The sequence below is a fragment of the Mobula birostris genome, chromosome 10, assembly GCF_030028105.1.
Source record: "Mobula birostris isolate sMobBir1 chromosome 10, sMobBir1.hap1, whole genome shotgun sequence".
Lineage (NCBI taxonomy): Eukaryota > Metazoa > Chordata > Chondrichthyes > Myliobatiformes > Myliobatidae > Mobula > Mobula birostris.
This window is the reverse complement of record NC_092379.1, coordinates 17,571,349-17,589,961: the sequence shown is the minus strand read 5'-3', so window position 1 is coordinate 17,589,961 and position 18,613 is coordinate 17,571,349. Positions and strand designations below refer to the sequence as shown.

The 18,613-nt window shown below is 48.5% G+C and overlaps 1 protein-coding gene across 1 annotated transcript; it reads right to left on the bottom strand.

Moving 5' to 3' along the window:
• Positions 1 to 585: 585 nt before the first annotated feature.
• On the bottom strand, positions 586 to 17,299 carry LOC140203539 (uncharacterized). The gene is made up of 3 exons (XM_072269598.1): positions 17,111 to 17,299; positions 14,677 to 15,835; positions 586 to 3,659 (listed from the first exon to the last, which is right to left on the bottom strand). The coding sequence occupies exons 2-3, from the start codon at positions 15,681 to 15,683 to the stop codon at positions 2,744 to 2,746; spliced, it is 1,923 nt and encodes a 640-aa protein (XP_072125699.1). The 5' UTR covers positions 15,684 to 15,835; positions 17,111 to 17,299; the 3' UTR covers positions 586 to 2,743.
• Positions 17,300 to 18,613: the final 1,314 nt, after the last annotated feature.

The following is an 18,613-nucleotide window of genomic DNA, read 5'->3' as shown; positions in this document are numbered from 1 at the left end:
CCTGAATCTAGTTTGTCCTCCATCCCCTCCCCCCACCTTTTTACTCCAGCGTCCTCCCCTTGCTTTCCAGTCCTGATGAGGGGTCTCGGCCTGGAACGTCGACTGTTTATTGATCTCCACAGATGCTGCCTGGCCCGCTGAGTTCCTCCAGCATTTTGTGTGTCGTTCTGGATTTCCAGCATCTGTGGAATCTCTTGTGTTTAAGACCTGATAGAAGTTTATAAGATTATGAGAGATATAGACAGTCAGTATGTTTCTTTGTCACAGGATGAAAGTGTTTAGTACGAGAGGCCATGGAGTTAAGGGGAGAGGGGATAAGTTCGAATGAGGTGTAAGGGGAAAGGTTTTGAATTTTTTTTTAACAAACTGGCAGGTGTCTCGATGGTGATGTTGATGGTAGATACAATAGAGGAGTTGAAGACAACCTTAGGTGTCTTAGGCAGGGAACGGAGGGATACAGACAACGCCCTGGCATCACATCCTCTTCAACTCCCCAACCACAGATTCTGGCCCTGAACCGACACCTTTTGAAACTCCCAAACATAAATCTAATTGCAAGAAAGAGACGGAGCCGGGAAGCCGGGTCTAACGTCAGGTTTTACTTTCAGTGAGGCGCCCGCATGTCCCTTGGCAGCGACGCGATGCACGCAATTCACTCATTTTTAAAGAATTATTTAAACAAAGAATGCTTAATCAAACAATATACTTACAACATCACTCAAATATTAAATACACAACACTCCTCCCTGCTTAGCTATAAACATAGAACGGATCTCAACGACACAGGTATCCACAGCAGAGTCAATTTTTAAATAGTTCCTTTCATACTTAAAAGATTTAATCACTGTGGGGGGGGTTTCTTATTCTTGTGGGACGTCTTTCCTGACTGGGGGTGGGGGGTCACCTTGACAGGTGAGACTTGTGGCTGTAAAACAATTTCAGGTCCTGGGACCTCCGCTGCGATGGTTGTAGCGGCTGACTCGGAAACCTTTGACCACGTTTCTTCTCCTCTTCTTGGCTTTTCTCACCGGATCTACTTCAATCCTCGCTTCTCTCCCGGTCAGAGCTTCTTTTTTCTCTCTTTATCCTGCCCGTTACCTTCCTTCCTTCCTTCTCTTTCTCGCTCACTCTGTCTCTTCTGTCCTTTTCAACTTTAGTCTTTCTGTTTCTCCCCTTCCTACTTTTTCCTCCAGTTTGTGAACGTCCCTGAATTTGCTAATTTCCCAAGAAATTCACTCTCGTTTATCCTCCTTCCATTTGTCATCCCCTTTCTTTTCCTTTTTCTTCTTTCTAGTTTGTGCAGTTTCACCTTGGGAAGGTGAATTAAGTAACTGGAGTATTCTTTTATTGATCTTTCTATTGCTCCCTTTACACTCCGATCTCTCCTCTTGGTTTCCTCATTCACAACATCCTCCCAGGAGGAGGGAGAGATGGTGGTGCAACGACAGTGCATGGAGCCACCTCGGTGATGAATATCTGTTATCTGTCAAGTTGGGGACCGTGCACAATCCTAATTTGATGGAGACAGACGTGAAAGCACAGTGGAACATCTGGACAACTTCTGAAATGTCTGCTCTGCTACTGTGTGGTAACCGGAATCTCCGGAGCTGAAGGCCCCGAAATCCTCGGCTTTGCTTGTTTCAGCGGCCGGGGCGAGGTCGAAGGTGCTCGGCAGAGGATGGCGCTCGGGAGGCTGTATTGGTGAGGCTGCTCGGAAGCTCAAAGTTTTTGGACAGATGGACTCAGCGTCGGCTGTGGTCGGCTGCTTCCAAGGCATCGGCAGGTTGACGGTGCCTGGAGGTTTATGGCAGGGAGTTTCTCCCTTTTGCCGCCTGCTATCAGGGACTCGGGAGTCGATCGACTCAGGACTTTGAGACTTTTTTTTTACTGTGCCTATGGTCTGTTCTTTATCAAATTATGGTATTGCTTTGCACCGCTGTAACTATATGTTATAATTATGTGGTTTTGTTAGTGTTAAGTCTTTGGTCTGTCCTGTTTTCTGTGATATCACTCTGGAGGAACATTGTATCATTTCTTAATGCATGTATGCATTTCTAAATGACAATAAAAGAGGACTGAGTGTTCTCATAATCTAATCTGATGGATCCGCTGTTTTAATTTCTCCTTTCTTTCTGGCCTTCCATTCACCCAGCTGGGCTTTGGTCTTTGCATCTACTTTTACAAGCAGCTTTTTGTCTCCCCCTTGAAGTTCATGCAATAACCTCAATGCGCGCAGAGTAGATTCTGGTTCTTTCTACTCGCAAAAGCCGAATGCTCGCAACTTTCCTGAAGCTCTTTGACCCCTCAAGGTGCACACAGATCACGTGGGAAGGTCGTGGCATGCGAATGCAGGTATTTTTAAAAACTACCTGTAAACCAACAAGGAATGGTCAATCAAATGATATATTTGCAGTAATGCTCAAATACTACTGAGATATAAAATATGTGAAATAACTGACGCACTCGGGAGCAACTTTTCTCTGTAGGACATGGGAGGAAACTGGAGCAGCTGTGGGAATTCCACAGGGTCACAGGGAGAGCACGCAATCTCCACAGAGAGACACAAAAAACACACTCACAGATACAGTATAGGCAGCGCCCAAGGGAGGGGTGGAAGCAGACGCACCCCGTAGGCAGACCACGCTCCCCCTACTTGTCAGGGCGTGTCTGCTGCTGTGAAGGAGATGGCAGGACCAAGTGAAGTCTCCACCCCCCCTCCCTTGCCGGGACACGTGTAGCTTCTCTACTCCGCGTGTGTCCGCCGGTGGTTCCGCAGTTGCCACGACCAAGTGAAGCACCTCCCGCAGACGGGGCAGGAGAAGGGCCTCTCCCCGGCGTGGATCACGTGGTGCTGCTTCAGGTGCACGGGGCTCTTGAAGGCCTTGCCGCAGTCGGGGCAGGGGAAGGGCCGCTCCTCACTGTGGATCTGCCGGTGTTTCAGCAAGATGGAAGTCGTGCTGAAGCTCTTCCCGCAGTCGGGGCAGGCGTAGGGCCTCTCCCCCGTGTGGGTCCGCCTGTGAACATGTAGCTCTGATGACCGGGCAAAACTCTTCCTACACACGGGGCAGGTGAAGGGCTTCTCTCCAGTGTGAACTCTCTGGTGCTCCGCTAGTTGGGCAGACTGGACGAAGGTCTTGCCGCAGTCGGGGCAGGAGAAGGGCCGCAGGCAACTGTGGTTGCGCCGGTGCCTCTGCAGGTTCGAGGACTGGTGGAAGGCCTTGCCGCAGTCGGGGCAGGAGAACGGTCGCTCGCGGGTGTGGGTGCGCTGGTGCCTCTGCAGGTTCGAGGACTGCTGGAAGGCCTTGCCGCAGTCGGGGCAGGAAAAGGGCCGCTCGCCAGTGTGGGTGCGCAGGTGCGCCTCCAAGTGCGAGAAGCGGATGAAGACTTTGCTGCACTCGGGGCAGGTGACGCTCTTCTCCCTGTTGTGCATCCGCTGGTGCTGCAGGAGGTCCTGGCCACTCTTGTAGGCCTTGCCACACTCTTCACACCTAAAGGGCCGGTCAGCACTGTGGCCTTGCAAGTGGCGGCGCAGGACGGACTGGTAGGCAAACACCTTCCCACACAGTGTACAGGACAACAGGCCCTCTCGACTGCTCTTCTGCACATCCTCGGGGGCAAGTGTGTCCACAGGGTTGTCACGGGGCTTTCCTTCCATCGCTCAATATACACTGTCAGACAGATCCTGATACTCCAAGTCACTCTGCAAGATCCTGGTGCGAATATGTCGCTTAACTTTCAATAAACCATCGCATTACTTAAGTTATGCGACACTGGTCTGGAGAAGGTCATACAAAGCGAGTCAGTGATACCTGAAAATGCAAACAGAAGACTTATCAAAGACAGGATCAAGGCAGTACACTTTACAACCTTTCTCCATAACTGTAATTCAAAATACTGTTTTACCACATTAAATATGGCATGGATTGCATACAAAATCTTTTACACATATTTTGTTAGAATCTGAATCATTGTGCCAAAGGTCGCACCTACTATCACTTGGTTCCAACTCCCAAAACTCTGCAACCAAAAACTAAAACAACAGGAATTCTGCAGATGCTGGAAATTCAAGCAACACACATCAAAGTTGCTGGTGAACGCAGCAGGCCAGGCAGCATCTCTAGGAAGAGCTGCAGTCGACGTGTCTCGGCCTGAAACGTCGACTGCACCTCTTCCTAGAGATGCTGCCTGGCCTGCTGCGTTCATCAGCAACTTTGATGTGTGTTGCAACCAAAAACTAGTTGCTTTTTTCACCCAGCTTGCTTGAAGTCCAGCGATTTTATATTTCTTTACTCTCCTCAAAGGCTACAATATTAAAAATGGGTGAGGAAGTAAATGCAGGCGGTAAAATTACGTTAGGATCTGAAATCAAAGTTTAATCAGCAGAAATCTTGACGACTTGCGTTTCAATTTTCCGCAGAACGAGAATGGCGGACACTTTTCCCACAATGCCCCACGCGCCATAAATAGCTCTATCTGATCAGCCAAAATCCTGCACACCACGTGACTTGAGAGCTGCCGAACGCACTGCGCATGCTCTACTGTACAGCTCCCCGACTCCCCGCTCCATTATAAACAACCCCCGGCGCCTATGTAGACGGCGGCCGGGCATCGGCAACGGGGACTGGTGGAGGGAATCCGTGCGAAAACACCCACCGCAGAGGTGATGGGCCGCGTAACCCTGAGCCAGGCGCCGCCGCCGCCCGTTGGCCGACCCGCTCGTTCACGTGACCACAAAGCCCGCCCCACATTGTGACGTTGGATACCACAGCGTGTGGTTTATGATTGACAGTGGTTTTCGCCAATCCGGGCACGGGGAGGACTCAGCCCTCAGTTTGTCAATGAGCCGGTGGGCGGTATCACTCCGCCATCTTCAGAAGGATCCGAGCACCTTACCTTACCTTCCCTCCTCACTCGTCCTTTCCCACTAATCTCCCTCCGGGGCAAGCGCCTGAAAAGCTGCACCTGCCCACTTACCTCCTCCCTACCCTGGGCGTTTGCAGCTCAACGCCCCCCTCTGCTTCCCTCCTCATTCGTCCTTTCCCACTAATCCCCCTCTGGGGCAAGCACCTACCCATTTACCTTCTCCTGCACCTGCAAATTTGTTATGCTCATAGATTGGAGGCGTAGAAAAGTACAGCACAAAAAACAGGCCCTTCGGTGCTGATGGTGACTTCACATTGCAAATCACATCTCTCAGCAGCCAGTCGTCCCCTCCCATTATGCTCTGTAACACTGTTGTTTCTTATTCACACAGAGAGTGGTGAATCTGTGGAATTCTCTGCCACAGGAAACAGTTGAAGCCAGTACATTGGCTATATTTAAGAGGGAGTTAGATATGGCCCTTGTGGCTAAAGGGATCAGGGGGTATGGAGGGAAGGCATGTGCAGGGTTCTGAGTTGGATGATCAGCCATGATCATACTGAACGGCAGTGCAGGCTGGAACGATGCTGAGGATGTTCTACGAGTCTGTGGTGGCCAGTGCGATCATGTTTGCTGTTGTGTGCTGGGGCAGCAGGCTGAGGGCAGCAGACACCAACAGAATCAACAAACTCATTCGTAAGGCCAGTGATGTTGTGGGGATGGAACTGGACTCTCTGACAGTGGTGTCTGAAAAGGGGATGCTGTCCAAGTTGCATGCCATCTTGGACAATGCCTCCCATCCACTACATAATGTACTGGGTGGGCACAGGAGTACATTCAGCCAGAGACTCATTCCACCAAGATGCAACACAGAGCGTCATAGGAAGTCATTCCTGCCTGTGGCCATCAAACTTTACAACTCCTCCCTTGGAGGGTCAGACACCCTGAGCCAATAGGCTGGTCCTGGACTTATTTCCTGGCACTATTTACATATTACTATTTAACTATTTATGGTTTCATTACTATTTATTATTTATGGTGCAACTGTAACGAAAACCACTTTCCCCCGTGATCAATAAAGTATGACTTGACTATGAAGGGCCAAATGGCCTACTCCTGCACCTATTTTCTATGTTTGCAAAGCTGTGCTTTTAACTTAAAACTAATTACTGTTTACAATTTACATCAAGAATTGAAGACTGGATCTTGTTCACAACAAGGAGCTGAGCATTCGTTAGAGGTTTAACTTTGCTACAAACAACTCTGACCCTTTGGAAAGGTCATGCTGTGTGTTAGAAAGCTGATGCCGGCAATAGGCCCAAACACGAGGAATTCTACAGATGCTGGAAATTCAAGCTACACACATCAAAGCTGCTGGTGAACGCAGCAGGCCAGGCAGCATCTCTAGGAAGAGGTACAGTTGATGTTTTGGGCCGAGACCCTTCATCAGGACTATCTCCAACTTTCAAATCTCTTACTAGCTCTTCTTTCAGTTAGTCCTGACGAAGGGTCTCGGCCCGAAACGCTGACTGTACCTCTTCCTGGAGATGCTGCCTGGCCTGCTGCGTTCACCAGCAACTTTGATGTGTGTTGCAGTAACACTGTGTCCACTTTGCATTACAATGGACTTTAATATTTTTACACTAATTGAATTCTTTCTTGTAAAAAAAACAAGTTTAGTCTGTTTTCCTTGTGAACGCTGCATGTCTGCTGTTAGATGCTGGTGATGCTGCTGCAGGTAAGTTTTTCAATGCCTGCGACGTTACCGTAATTTGGATTCACACACAGCCTGAAGCAGCCACACGTGAAGGTGGTCATCGGGGAGGGGGGAATGTTGCGTACACTTTTGCCCCCCCCCCCACTCCCAATTCCTCTGAGCTCTACAACTGTAAAAGACGTGGGTGAGGCTGCAATTGCAGTACTGTGTGCAGTTCTCATCTCAAGCCATTGGAAGGACTGTCAAAAAAGGAAAGGTACACTGCATCTGGAATTTCTCCGGTTAGTGAACAATTTCCTCCCACGCCACTCTGATGTAGTGGGAAATCGCGTACGAGGCAAGATACAGCAGTGGTTTGCCATTGCCTTATGTTGGGTGAGTTTTTTATCCGAAGAGATCACCAGCTCGTAACCCAGCACGGATGAAAGGCATGCAGGGGATCTGGCTGGATTCGAACCCAGGACCTGCCGCCCCGCAGTCCAGCGCTGATGCCACTATGCCACCAGCCTGGTCATTGTCAACAAATACACTCAAAAACTTCTATAGTTGTACTGTGGAGAGCATTCTGACAGGCTGCATCACTGTCCTTTTCTCACTGTTACCATCAGGTAGGAGGTACAGAAGCCTGAAGGCACACACTCAGCGATTCAGGAACAGCTTCTTCCCCTCTGCCATCCGATTCCTAAATGGACATTGAACCCATGAACACTACCTCACTTTTTAACATATATTATTTCTGTTTTTGCACGATTTTTAATCTTTTCAATTCACAGATACTATAATTGATTTACTTTATTATTATTATTTTATTTTTTACTTCTATGTTATGTATTGCATTGAACTGCTGCTGCTAAGTTAACAAAGTTCACGACACACGCCAGTGATAATAAACCTGATTCTGATTCTGAGCATGTGATTAAGCTGGAGGATACAGGAAAAAATCCCCGAGGATGTTGCTGGGAATGGAGGGCTTTCCCTGTGAGGGAGAGGGAGGAAGAGCTGGAACTGTTTTCCCTGGAGAGAAGGAGACAGAGGGGAGACATGGCAGAGATGAACAAACACAAAGAGAGACTTTCTGCGATTTTCATTCAGATCCACTGACAAGTTCTTAAACGTGGCCCAGTTCACTGACTGGAAGCAGTCGTGCAGCCAGTTCCCTGCCTCCCGTGACCACCTCCTCATTGCATCTACTTTCAGAGCTTTTTGATCTTTAACCTCTGCCTGTGTGCAGGTCGGGGGAGGACAGATGGAAGATCAGATTTCCTGGTTGTACAGCAGTGGTCGAGTGCTTTGGGGCCCCTGGTACTGCAGGCGATATGTTGACGATGATTGGCTGGAGATTGCTTCAAGCAAGCCTGATTGAAGTCCCCAGCAATAATTTGGAAGGTGCCAGGACAGGCTGTCTCTTGTTCACGTATTGCTGTAATCTATCCCTTGAGTGCATGCCCTTTGCTATGCAAACTGTGGTCAGGATTTTGGAGAATGCTTTTGGTAAGTAGAACAGTGAGCACTTAATCATTAGATGTTCCAGCTCAGAGGAACAAGAGTGTGACAAGATGCTACGTTCAAACACCACAAAGTGTTAATCATAAACCCTGACTGCTATCTTTTGTCTCTTCAAGTCAACAGTCTGGTTTATCTGGTGTATTGAGAAGCCTTAGGGTTTTAGTGACGCTATCTGGAAAATATGAGGTCAGCCACGTCACCATGAAACAGAGGATGCAGCAATCCCTTATTTCGCTCTGATACAGCAATCTTGCCCCAAAGTCCTCAGTCTTGTTCTCCAGAGACTGCACAGTACATTTGCTAACAAAATACCGGGTAAAGGAAGTTTCATACTCCTCCTCCCTCACTTCCAGCATGTTGATGTACCTTTGTCTGCTTAAAGGTGCTGTACCTGCTTCTTGAGAGTTAAGACCACCAAGTCCTTAAGAAGATTGTAAGATCACTATTTTGTTATGCTGATTTAAAAATATGTTACTTAAAAGGATAATACAGGCTGAACATTGCAGTGATAGTAGTTCAGAAGCGGTTTATCTAGAAGTTTTGTGTGCGGCCTGCAAAACTGTCACCAGTGCTATCATGGACGATGGTCATGAGGATGGAGACGAGGTGAGAAGAGGGTGAGCGAGTAACCTTCTGGGGAATGGAAAATGTGAGGTGGGGGGTGAAAGAGAAAGAAATATGGCTGTTTAGGATGGGGAAGAAATTACGAGAAGTTAGAGATATAGATCATCCAAGTAGACCACTATCTTGTCGTAGGGTTTGGAGGCTTGCCTGTTTCAATGACCCTAAGTGCTATGTTGGCTGGAGTCAGGGCCTTTTGCTTTGGCTCTAGGTAGGGTCACCCATGCCAAACAGGTCAAAGGGTAGAGTACAGACTAAGAGTGGTTCTCCAGGCTCAGGGCTAACAACCCTGACCGGTCAAACAAAATTGTTCAGGAAACATCAATGAAGAATCCTTCTACATCTGAGTGAGACAGTATTCCAGAGTCTCCACCCCGGACTTGCAGGACTGACAAAGGAAGCTACTGACACGATGAAGGAAGTCCTGAAAGCCATCAGAGATGGAGGACCTTCTCATTGCTGCTCTAAACACCAGCGGCTTACGGGCAGCAAGTAACAGCTATTGATGTTCATACCATCAGGTCGGCGGCTACCCAGATGGAGTAAGTGGTGTTGACCTCCAACCTGAGATTGGCTTCATCGTGGCATTGTAAGAGGATGTGGAGAGAGAACTTTGTATGGGAGTGGGAAGTCGGATTGGAATGGGTGCCCACCGGAAAATCCCGGATTTTCAACAGACACACTGAAGCTGCTCCCTAACCTTCGTCAGGTCTCACCGATGCAGAGGTGGCTCACCGGGAGCACAGTGGATAATCCTGAGAGTTTCTCAGGTGAAATGATGTCTCCCTCTCACAGTGTACTTGGGGGTCTGAATGGCGCTGAGGGAGGATGTGTTATTTTAGCATGCTGGGGGCCCTCTCACCCCTTCACTTCTCCCCCACCCTCATGACATGTCCATTGCCTCCCTCAGGTTCCCGACGTTCTCCACTGTCGATTCCAATCATTCCTTCTTCTCTCGTCCTTCACCTCTTCCGTCGATTACCTCCCAATTTCTCACATCATTCCCTCCCCACCCACCAACATACAACCTCCCCCTTCCCCACATTCTGCCTCTTTCCTTTCCCGTCCCAATGAAGGGTTTCAACACGAAACATCGGCTGCTTATCTCTCTCCGTAGATGCTGCCTGACCTGCAGAGTGAATCCAACAAAAGCAAAGCTCAGCTTCTCTGACACGTCAATAGCTTTGTGTCTCTGAGTCATATGCAGAGACTGGGTAGACTGTATGGGGGAGGTCATATATTTAAGGTAGGGGTGCATAGGAGGATTTAGGGGGGAATACGTGAGTAAAATTTTCACCTAGAGTTTAGTACCTCGAATACACAGATTAGGGAGCTTCACTCTGTGTCTGACCCCAGGAGTGTGTGATGGGACGGTGTGGAGGGAGATTCACTCTGTATCTGACCCCGGGAGTGTGTGATGGGATGGTGTGGAGGGAGATTCACTCTGTGTCTGACCCCGGGAGTGTGTGATGGGACGGTGTGGAGGGAGCTTCACTCTGTGTCTGACCCCGGAAGTGTGTGATGGGACGGTGTGGAGGGAGTTTCACTCTGTGTCTGACCCCGGGAGTGTGTGATGGGACGGTGTGGAGGGAGATTCACTCTGTATCTGACCCCGGGAGTGTGTGATGGGATGGTGTGGAGGGAGATTCACTCTGTGTCTGACCCCGGGAGTGTGTGATGGGACGGTGTGGAGGGAGATTCACTCTGTGTCTGACCCTGGGAGTGTGTGATGGGACAGTGTGGAGGGAGTTTGAGTCTGTCTGACCCAGTGAGTGTATGATCAGAGGGTGTGCAGGAAACTTCACCAAGTCTGACCTCCAGAGTGTGTTGTGAACATGTGGAGGTAGGTTCTCCCTGGATTTGTTGTCGGTAATTAACTCTCCCCAATAACTCTGCTCTAGGACCTGTTTGTGATTTTTATAAATGACTTGGATAAGGAAGTGGAAGGGTGAGTTGGTAAGTTTGTTGGTAACACGAAGGTTATCGTATGTTCCAATGGGACATTGACAGGTTGCAGAAGTGAGCTGAGAAGTGGCAAATGCAGTTTGATCTGGAAAAGTGTCAGGTGAAACATTTTGGACTATTTAAGGGCGGGTACAGGGTTAATGCCAGGATTCTTAGCAGCGTGCAGATACAGAGTGATCTTGGGGACCATGTCCATAGATGCCTCAAAGTTGCAGCGAAATGTTAGCAGGGTGCATGGTGTGCAGGTCAGTAGTTGAGGAACTGAAGAGCCACAAGGTATGTTGTAGCTCCATATATGTCCAGTTTGACCACACTGAGCGTATTGTGTTCAGTTCTGCTCACCTCATTATGGGAAGGATATGTAAATATTAGAGAGAGCAGAGGAGATTCACCAGCATGCTGCTTGGATTAGACAGCATGACTAATGAGAAAAGGTTGAGTGATTCAGGGCTTTTCTCTGAGGAAATGTTGAGTGATTTAGGGATTTTCTCTGAAGAAATGATGAGTGATTAGAAGATCAATTTTGCTGAATTGGAAAGAGATTAACCCTCCTACGGTATTCCATTGGTTTTCACAAACTATGGTATGTTTGAATTTGGAAAAAATTAGAAGTGCGGTTTATGACCCTTCCATTAGATTTGAAAAAACTTGGAGGCCGTTCATTCAGCATTTTCATTTGATGTAATTTGACCATTTCCAAACTTGTTTTATTTCTCTGTACTGTTGGTGGAGAGGAATGGAGTCGTCGACACTAAGGTTTTCTTCTTTCCCATTTTTAAGTTGTTAGAATTGCCCAAGTCTTTTAGTTTAGTTTAGTTGACTAATTCTGTTTAGTTTAGTTTTTTGGGGGATGGGGTTTGTTTTTTTTTCTTTTTCTTTTCTTTTTCATGATTTTTCTTCATTTTTTTTTTCTTTGTATTATTCATTATTATTCTGCACGATTGGGAGCTTTGTTAATTTTTACTATTTGGTTTTACAATTACTCATTTTAAATGTAACAATGTATCTCCTACCAGTATTTTTGCTTTGTTATGTTTTCATTCTATGAAATTAATAAAAAGATTGCAAAAGAAGGAATGATGAGTGATTTAAGGCTTTTCTCTGAGGGAAATTTGAGTAATATAGTGATTTTCTCTGAGGGAAGGTTGGGTGATTTAGAGATTTTCTCTGAGGGAAAGTTGGGTGATTTAGAGATTTTCTCTGAGGGAAGGTTGAGTGATTTAGGGTTTTCTGTGAGGGAAGTTTCAGTGAGACAGAGCTTTTCTCTGAGGGAAAGTTGGGTGATTTAGAGATTTTCACTGAGGGAGGGTTGTGATTTAGGGCTTTTCTCTGAGGGAAGGTTGAGTGATTTAGAGATTTTCTCTGAGGGAAAGTTGGGTGATTTAGAGATTTTCTCTGAGGGAAAGTTGGGTGATTTAGGGCTTTTCTCTGAGGGAAAGTTGGGTGATTTAGAGATTTTCTCTGAGGGAAGGTTGAGTGATTTAGAGATTTTCTCTGAGGGAAAGTTGGGTGATTTAGAGATTTTCTCTGAGGGAAGGTTGAGTGATTTAGGGTTTTCTGTGAGGGACGAGTGAGTGAGCCAGGGCTTTTCTCTGAGGGAGGATTGACTGAGCAAAGGTTTTTCTTTGAGGGAAGGTTGAGTGATTTAGGGCTTTTCTCTGCTGAGCAAAGTGGTTGAGAGGTTTCTGAATGAACATTGAACTCGTGAACACTACCTCCCTACATTTTTGCGCGACTTACTTAACTTTTTAATAACGAACATTGAGAAAACACTCCAGGGATTGTAGTTTTTTACCCTGGACAGGGAGGTTGTAGGGGTTTTGTAGAAATTCACCAGGATACTGCTTGAGGGTGGACAAATGTGTTGCTTTCTCCGGAGCCGCAGAGACTGAGGGGAGACCCCTGGGTCGTATACCCACAACCAGGAGAAATGATCCTCCCTCTCCTCCATTCAGGGACCCCTGACGGTCCTTCCAGGCGAGGCAACACTTCACCTGCGAAATCGGCCGGGGTTGTCTATTGTGTCCAGTGCTCCTGGTGAGCCCTGAAGTAAACTGGGGGCGGGGGGGGGGGGGGGCTGCTTTGTCAAGCACCTCTGCTCCACCTGCCAAAACAGAAATTACAGCCACTGTAATTCTCATCCCCGTTCCCGTTCTGACATGTTGGTCCACGGCCTCACCTCTGCCACGACGAAGCCACCCTCAGGTCGGAGAGCAACACCTCATATTCCGCCTTGGTAGCCTCCAACCTGATGGCACCAATATTAATTTGTTTCCGGTCTTTTTTTTTTTGCCCTCCTCCTTCCATTCCCCACTCCGGCGTCTTATCTCTCCTGCCCATCTCTTCCCTTAGAGCCTCTCTTTCCTCCCTTTCTCCCATAGTGCACTCTCCTCCCCCACCAGAATCCTCCTCCTCCTTTCCTGAACTATCACCTTCCCCTCCCCGCAGTATTTTATTCTGGCGCCTTCCGTTTCAGCCCGGAAGGAGGTTCTCGGCCTGAAGCGTTGAAACCTGCCCGCTTTGCTGACCTCCTGCAGTATTTTGTGTGTGTTGCTCTGGGTTTCAACATCTGCAGAATCTCTTGTGTTTCAGACCTGATAGAAGGTTATGAGATTATGAGAGATATAGACAGCCGGTGTTTCAGTTTTCACAGGATGAGAATGTCTAAAATGCGGGGCCGCGGAGTTTCGGTGAGAGGGAGTAAGTCCGAAGGAGATGGGCAGGGAAAAGTTTTGATGTTTTTTTAACACTGAGTGTCAGGAGTCAGGAGAGGTTAAAGATGTCCTCAGATGGGCACCATGAATACGCGTGGGACAGAGGGATACGGACATAGCGTCGGCAGGAGGGATTGTACATTGGCGCAATACCGCGTGACCACCAAACGCATCAATACGGATCCCACCTCACTCTCCTCGCTGCCAGACGCACACGGCTGCCTCGAGAAACTAACCTTCAGCCACGTCACATCGCGTTCGTCTCCCCCAACCCCAGATTCTAGCCCTACACTGACTCTTTCCAAACTCCAAAACGAAAACCTAACTGGAAGAAAGAGACGGAGTCGGGAAGCCGAGTCTAAAGTCACATTTTACTTTAAGTGAGGGCACAGGCATCACTTGGCAGCAACACGATGTATCCAATTCACTTATTTTCACATACGAACCGTAATGAATTATTTAAACAGAGAATTCTTAATCAAGCAAATATCCCACCACCTATCAAGTACTCCCAATGGCGTCCACCTCAAATAGTCCAGCTCCCGGCCTTCACGCGTGGCTTAGCCACCAAGCCCAGTGGAACAGTTTCTACTGACAGGAGAAGGGGCGAAGTCGGGTTACTGGCGCCTTAAAACCAGTCACTTCGGTCAGACGGGGCTCGTCAGCCATGGTTGGCAGCTCATCTGGGAGAAGGAAAACTCTGATCTCAAACCTCCGCTGCCTTGCGGCTGTACCCACTCATGGGGAAGGCTTGGGGAGTGAACCCTGAGGGAAAAATCCGGAGCTGGGGTCCCTGAGGCAGTCCCACGTTGAGTTCAACGCCGACTGGCAACTCCCGCAATGCCGCTGGTGCCAAACCGTATCGGTCTCTGCCTTTAGATTCATCAGATGCGTGGAGAGGGGGAGCTTGCTACACGGGCAACAGCTCACTCTCCATATCGTACTGCCCAGCCTTTGCGTATCTAGACAGCGAGGATGCAATACCAGGTCAACGAGGCCTCGATCAAATGCTACTGAGATGTTAAATACACAACATATCCGACACACTGGGGGAATGATTTACCTCTGTGGAATGCTGGAGAAAACTAGAGCAACCAGGAGGAAACCCACAGGTCTGCAGGGACAGGACACACACACACACACTGACAGACACACAGGCACACTCTCACATGGATACAGACAGTGCCCGAGGGAAGGATGGCAGGGTGAGTCGGCTGCCGTGGCAGGAGATGGCAGGACCAAGTGAAGTCTCCACCCCCCCCTCCCTTGCCGGGACACGCGTAGCTTCTCTACTCCGCGTGTGTCCGCCGGTGGTTCCGCAGTTGCCACGACCAAGTGAAGCACCTCCCGCAGACGGGGCAGGAGAAGGGCCTCTCCCCGGCGTGGATCACGTGGTGCTGCTTCAGGTGCACGGGGCTCTTGAAGGCCTTGCCGCAGTCGGGGCAGGGGAAGGGCCGCTCCTCGGTGTGGACCTGCCGGTGCTTCAGCAAGATGGAAGTCGTGCTGAAGCTCTTCCCGCAGTCGGGGCAGGCGTAGGGCCTCTCCCCCGTGTGGGTCCGCCTGTGAACGTGGAGCTGTGACGACCGGGCGAAGCTCTTCCCACAGACCGGGCAGACGAAGGGCTTCTCCCCAGTGTGAACTCTCCGGTGCTCCACGAGGTGGGCAGACTGGATGAAGGCCTTGCCGCAGTCGGAGCAGGAGAAGGGCCGCTCGCAGGTGTCGGCGCACCGGTGCCCCTGTAAGTGTGAGTAGCAGCCAAAGGCCTTGCCGCAGTCGGGGCAGGAGAAGGGCTGCTGGCAGCTGTGTTTGCGCCGGTGCCTCTGCAGGTTCGAGGACTGGTAGAAGGCCTTGCCGCAGTCAGGGCAGGAGAACGGTCGCTCGCGGGTGTGGGTGCGTTGGTGCCTCTGCAGGTTCGAGGACTGCTGGAAGGCCTTGCCGCAGTCGGGGCAGGAGAAGGGCCGCTCGCCGGTGTGGGTGCGCAGGTGCGCCTCCAAGTGCGAGAAGCGGACGAAGGCCTTGCCGCACTCAGGGCACCTGGCGCTCCTCTCCCTGGTGTGGATCCGCCGGTGCTGCAAGAGGTCCTGGTCGCTCTTGTAGGTCTTGCTGCAGACGTCGCAGCTGAAGGGCCGGTTCTCAGTGTGGGCTTGCAGGTGCCGGCGCAGCAAGGACTGGTAGGCAAACACCTTCCCGCACAGCGTGCAGGACAACAGGCCCTCCAGGTCACGTCTGCTGCTCCGCACACCCTCACCACCCTCGGAAGCAGGTGCCTCCACAGGGATGTCACTGGGCTTTCCTTCCATCCTGCAATGGGCACTGTCAGTTAAACCCTGGCACTCTCACCTCACTTTGCAACAGCCTGGTGCGAATACTTCTCATTAACTTTCTCTGCTTCGTCGAACTACTTAAGCTCCGCAATTTGCTGCTGTGGAGAGGGACATACCATTCCAGATAGCTGAAACAAAACAAAAAGAGATTTCTAAACGATAGGTTCACAGCAATAAATGTTATAGCCTTCCTCTGAAACTGTAGTTCAAAAATCTGTTTTAGCACATTAGGTATGATATGATCTATCTGGATGGCACGCATACACACTCTTTTACATTAATTTCAGAGGAATCTGAACCACTGTGTAGAGGTCACACCTAACATCACTTTATAAAGGGGTCCAACTCCCAAAACCATGGAGTTATTTTCCTCCCCAGCTTCCTTGAAGGCCAATGAATACTATATATATGCCCTCTGCTCAATGGCTGCGACAGTTAAAATGGATGAGAAATTTAACAGAGACACTAAAACAACTTTTCTTTTTTTTCAATATTTTTATTAATTTTCTACATAGGAGAATACAGAGTTCAAGAAAAAAGAAATATATCAAATACATTATACTGAATCGCACATACAAACTCCTTACTCTATACTGTATTCATACAAATTGATTAATTCATAATATTGAAATACTGTAAATTTATTATATGGGAAAAATATCTAACCCACTACCAAGACTGAAGCTGATTGGTAAAGAAGAAAAAGGGAAAAAAAAGTATATTATTAGCCACCATCTGTGCTTTAATGGCAAATCAAAGGTTTTGGAAGTAGTTCAAAAAAGGTCCCCACAATGTTTGAAAGTCTTGATTAGATTCAGAAATTGAATACCGAATCTTCTCTAAATTTAAACATGCCATCACATCCCACAGCCATTGAACACCACATCTTTCTATTTAAGCAAGAGTGCCCTCCTAGCCACAAGAGAAATAAAATCCAAAATGTACAAATCAGATTTCTCCAAAATAATATCCTTTCCTCCAACAATACTGAATAAAGTGGTCAAAGGATTAGGCTTAAAATTTACTTTTAAAAGTACTGAGAAGGTTTGAAATACTTCTTTCCAATATTTGCCAAGACTCGGACATGTCCAAAACATATGAATGAGTGAAGCTTCATCATTACATTTATCACAATAAGGAGATATATTCAAATAAAAGCGAGACAACTTATCCTTTGTCAAGAGGACCCTATGGACCACTTTAAATTGCTAAAATAACTTATTGATCTCAAATTAAACTACTCGAGAAGCTAGCAAAATTTAATCCGCAGAAATCCTGACAACCGTGGGTTTAGCTCTTCCGCTGACTGAGGATGGCCATCACTTTTCCCACAAACCCCCACGCGCTAAAAACAGCTCTATCTAATCAGCAGCGTCCTCCGCACCACGCGATTTAGGACCTACCGAACACACTGCGCATGCTCTACTGTACGGGGCCAGCCCGCCCTGGCACCGACGCGGTGGGCACCGCCGGCTGCAAAACACCCACAGCAACAACCGGCGGGAACTGGCAATGGGTCCCGGTGGAGGGGCGGGGAGAATCACCGACCACGCAACCGGGAGCGGGCGCCGCAGCCGCCCGTTGGCCAAACCGGTTTCCCACGTGACCACAGCGCCCGCCCCGCATCCTGACGTGAGAGCGGCTCATGATTGACAGTGGAATTGACCACTGTGAGTCGCTGGAGGACTCAGATGGGACGGCCGAGGGGCGTAACCAAGACCCGATGATTGATGGGTCGGCCATCTTCAAAAGGATCCTCCCAACGAACGCATCTTCACTCGTTCCCCACTCTCCGCTTTGTGCATCTCTCCCTCTCCCTCATTCCCTCTTCCAGTCGACCCTCCCCACTAATCCCCCTCTGGGTACATATCCCCCTCTCGCTGCACCTGCCCATTCACCTCCATTCAGAGCCCCAGACTGAGGCAAGACTTCACCTGCGAATCTGTTGGAGGTCGTCTATCGTATCCAGTGCTCCCGGTGCAGCATCTTCTACATTGATATTGATAAGGTGTTGGGGGGTGGGGGGAGGCTAGCTTCAGCCCAGCCTCCGCAGAATCCAGAACATCTTCAAGTAGCGGTGTCTCAGGAAGGCGGCGTCCATCATTAAAGACCCCCACCACCCAGTGAACGCCCTCTTCTCACTGTCACCATCAGGAAGGAGGTACAGAAGCCTGAAAGCACACACTCAGCGACTCAGGGACAGCTTCTTAGATTAGATTATGAGGACACGCAGTCCTCTTTTATTGTCATTTAGTAATGCATGCGTTACGAAATGATACAATGTTCCTCCAGAATAATATCACAGAAACACAAGACAGACCAAGACTGAAAAACTGACGTCCTATTTCTGAATGGATGAACACTACCTCACTACTGTTTTATTCCTTTTTTTGCACTATTTGATTAATTTGTTTGATATATATATATAAATTATACAAACTTGAGACTTGCTTGCTTACAAAACAAGAAGCCTGAAAGAACCGAATTAAAAGAAAAAAAGAATCAAAAATATAAATACTGTGTTTTGCACTGTACTGCTGCCGCAAAGTTAACAAATTTCACGACGTCCGCCGGAGATAGTAAGCGTGATTCTGATTCTGATTCTTTGCTGAGTTCAAAGTTCAAGGAGCATTTATTAACAAAGTGTGTATACTTTGTACAACCTTGAGATTTGTCTGCTTACTGACAGCCACAAGACAGAGAAACCCAGTAGAACCCATTAAGATGAGAGAAGCCTGTCGGACACCCAACGTGCAGAGAGAAAAGAAATCGTGGAACCAATAAAAGTAAGCAAATAGCAAACAGAGTGAGGGTTCACTGAAGTCCGTGAGTTGCAGGCCACAGTGTCAGTTCAGCGCAGAGACAAGTGAACCTCACAGAACCGGTCCATCCCTCACCACCAGGCC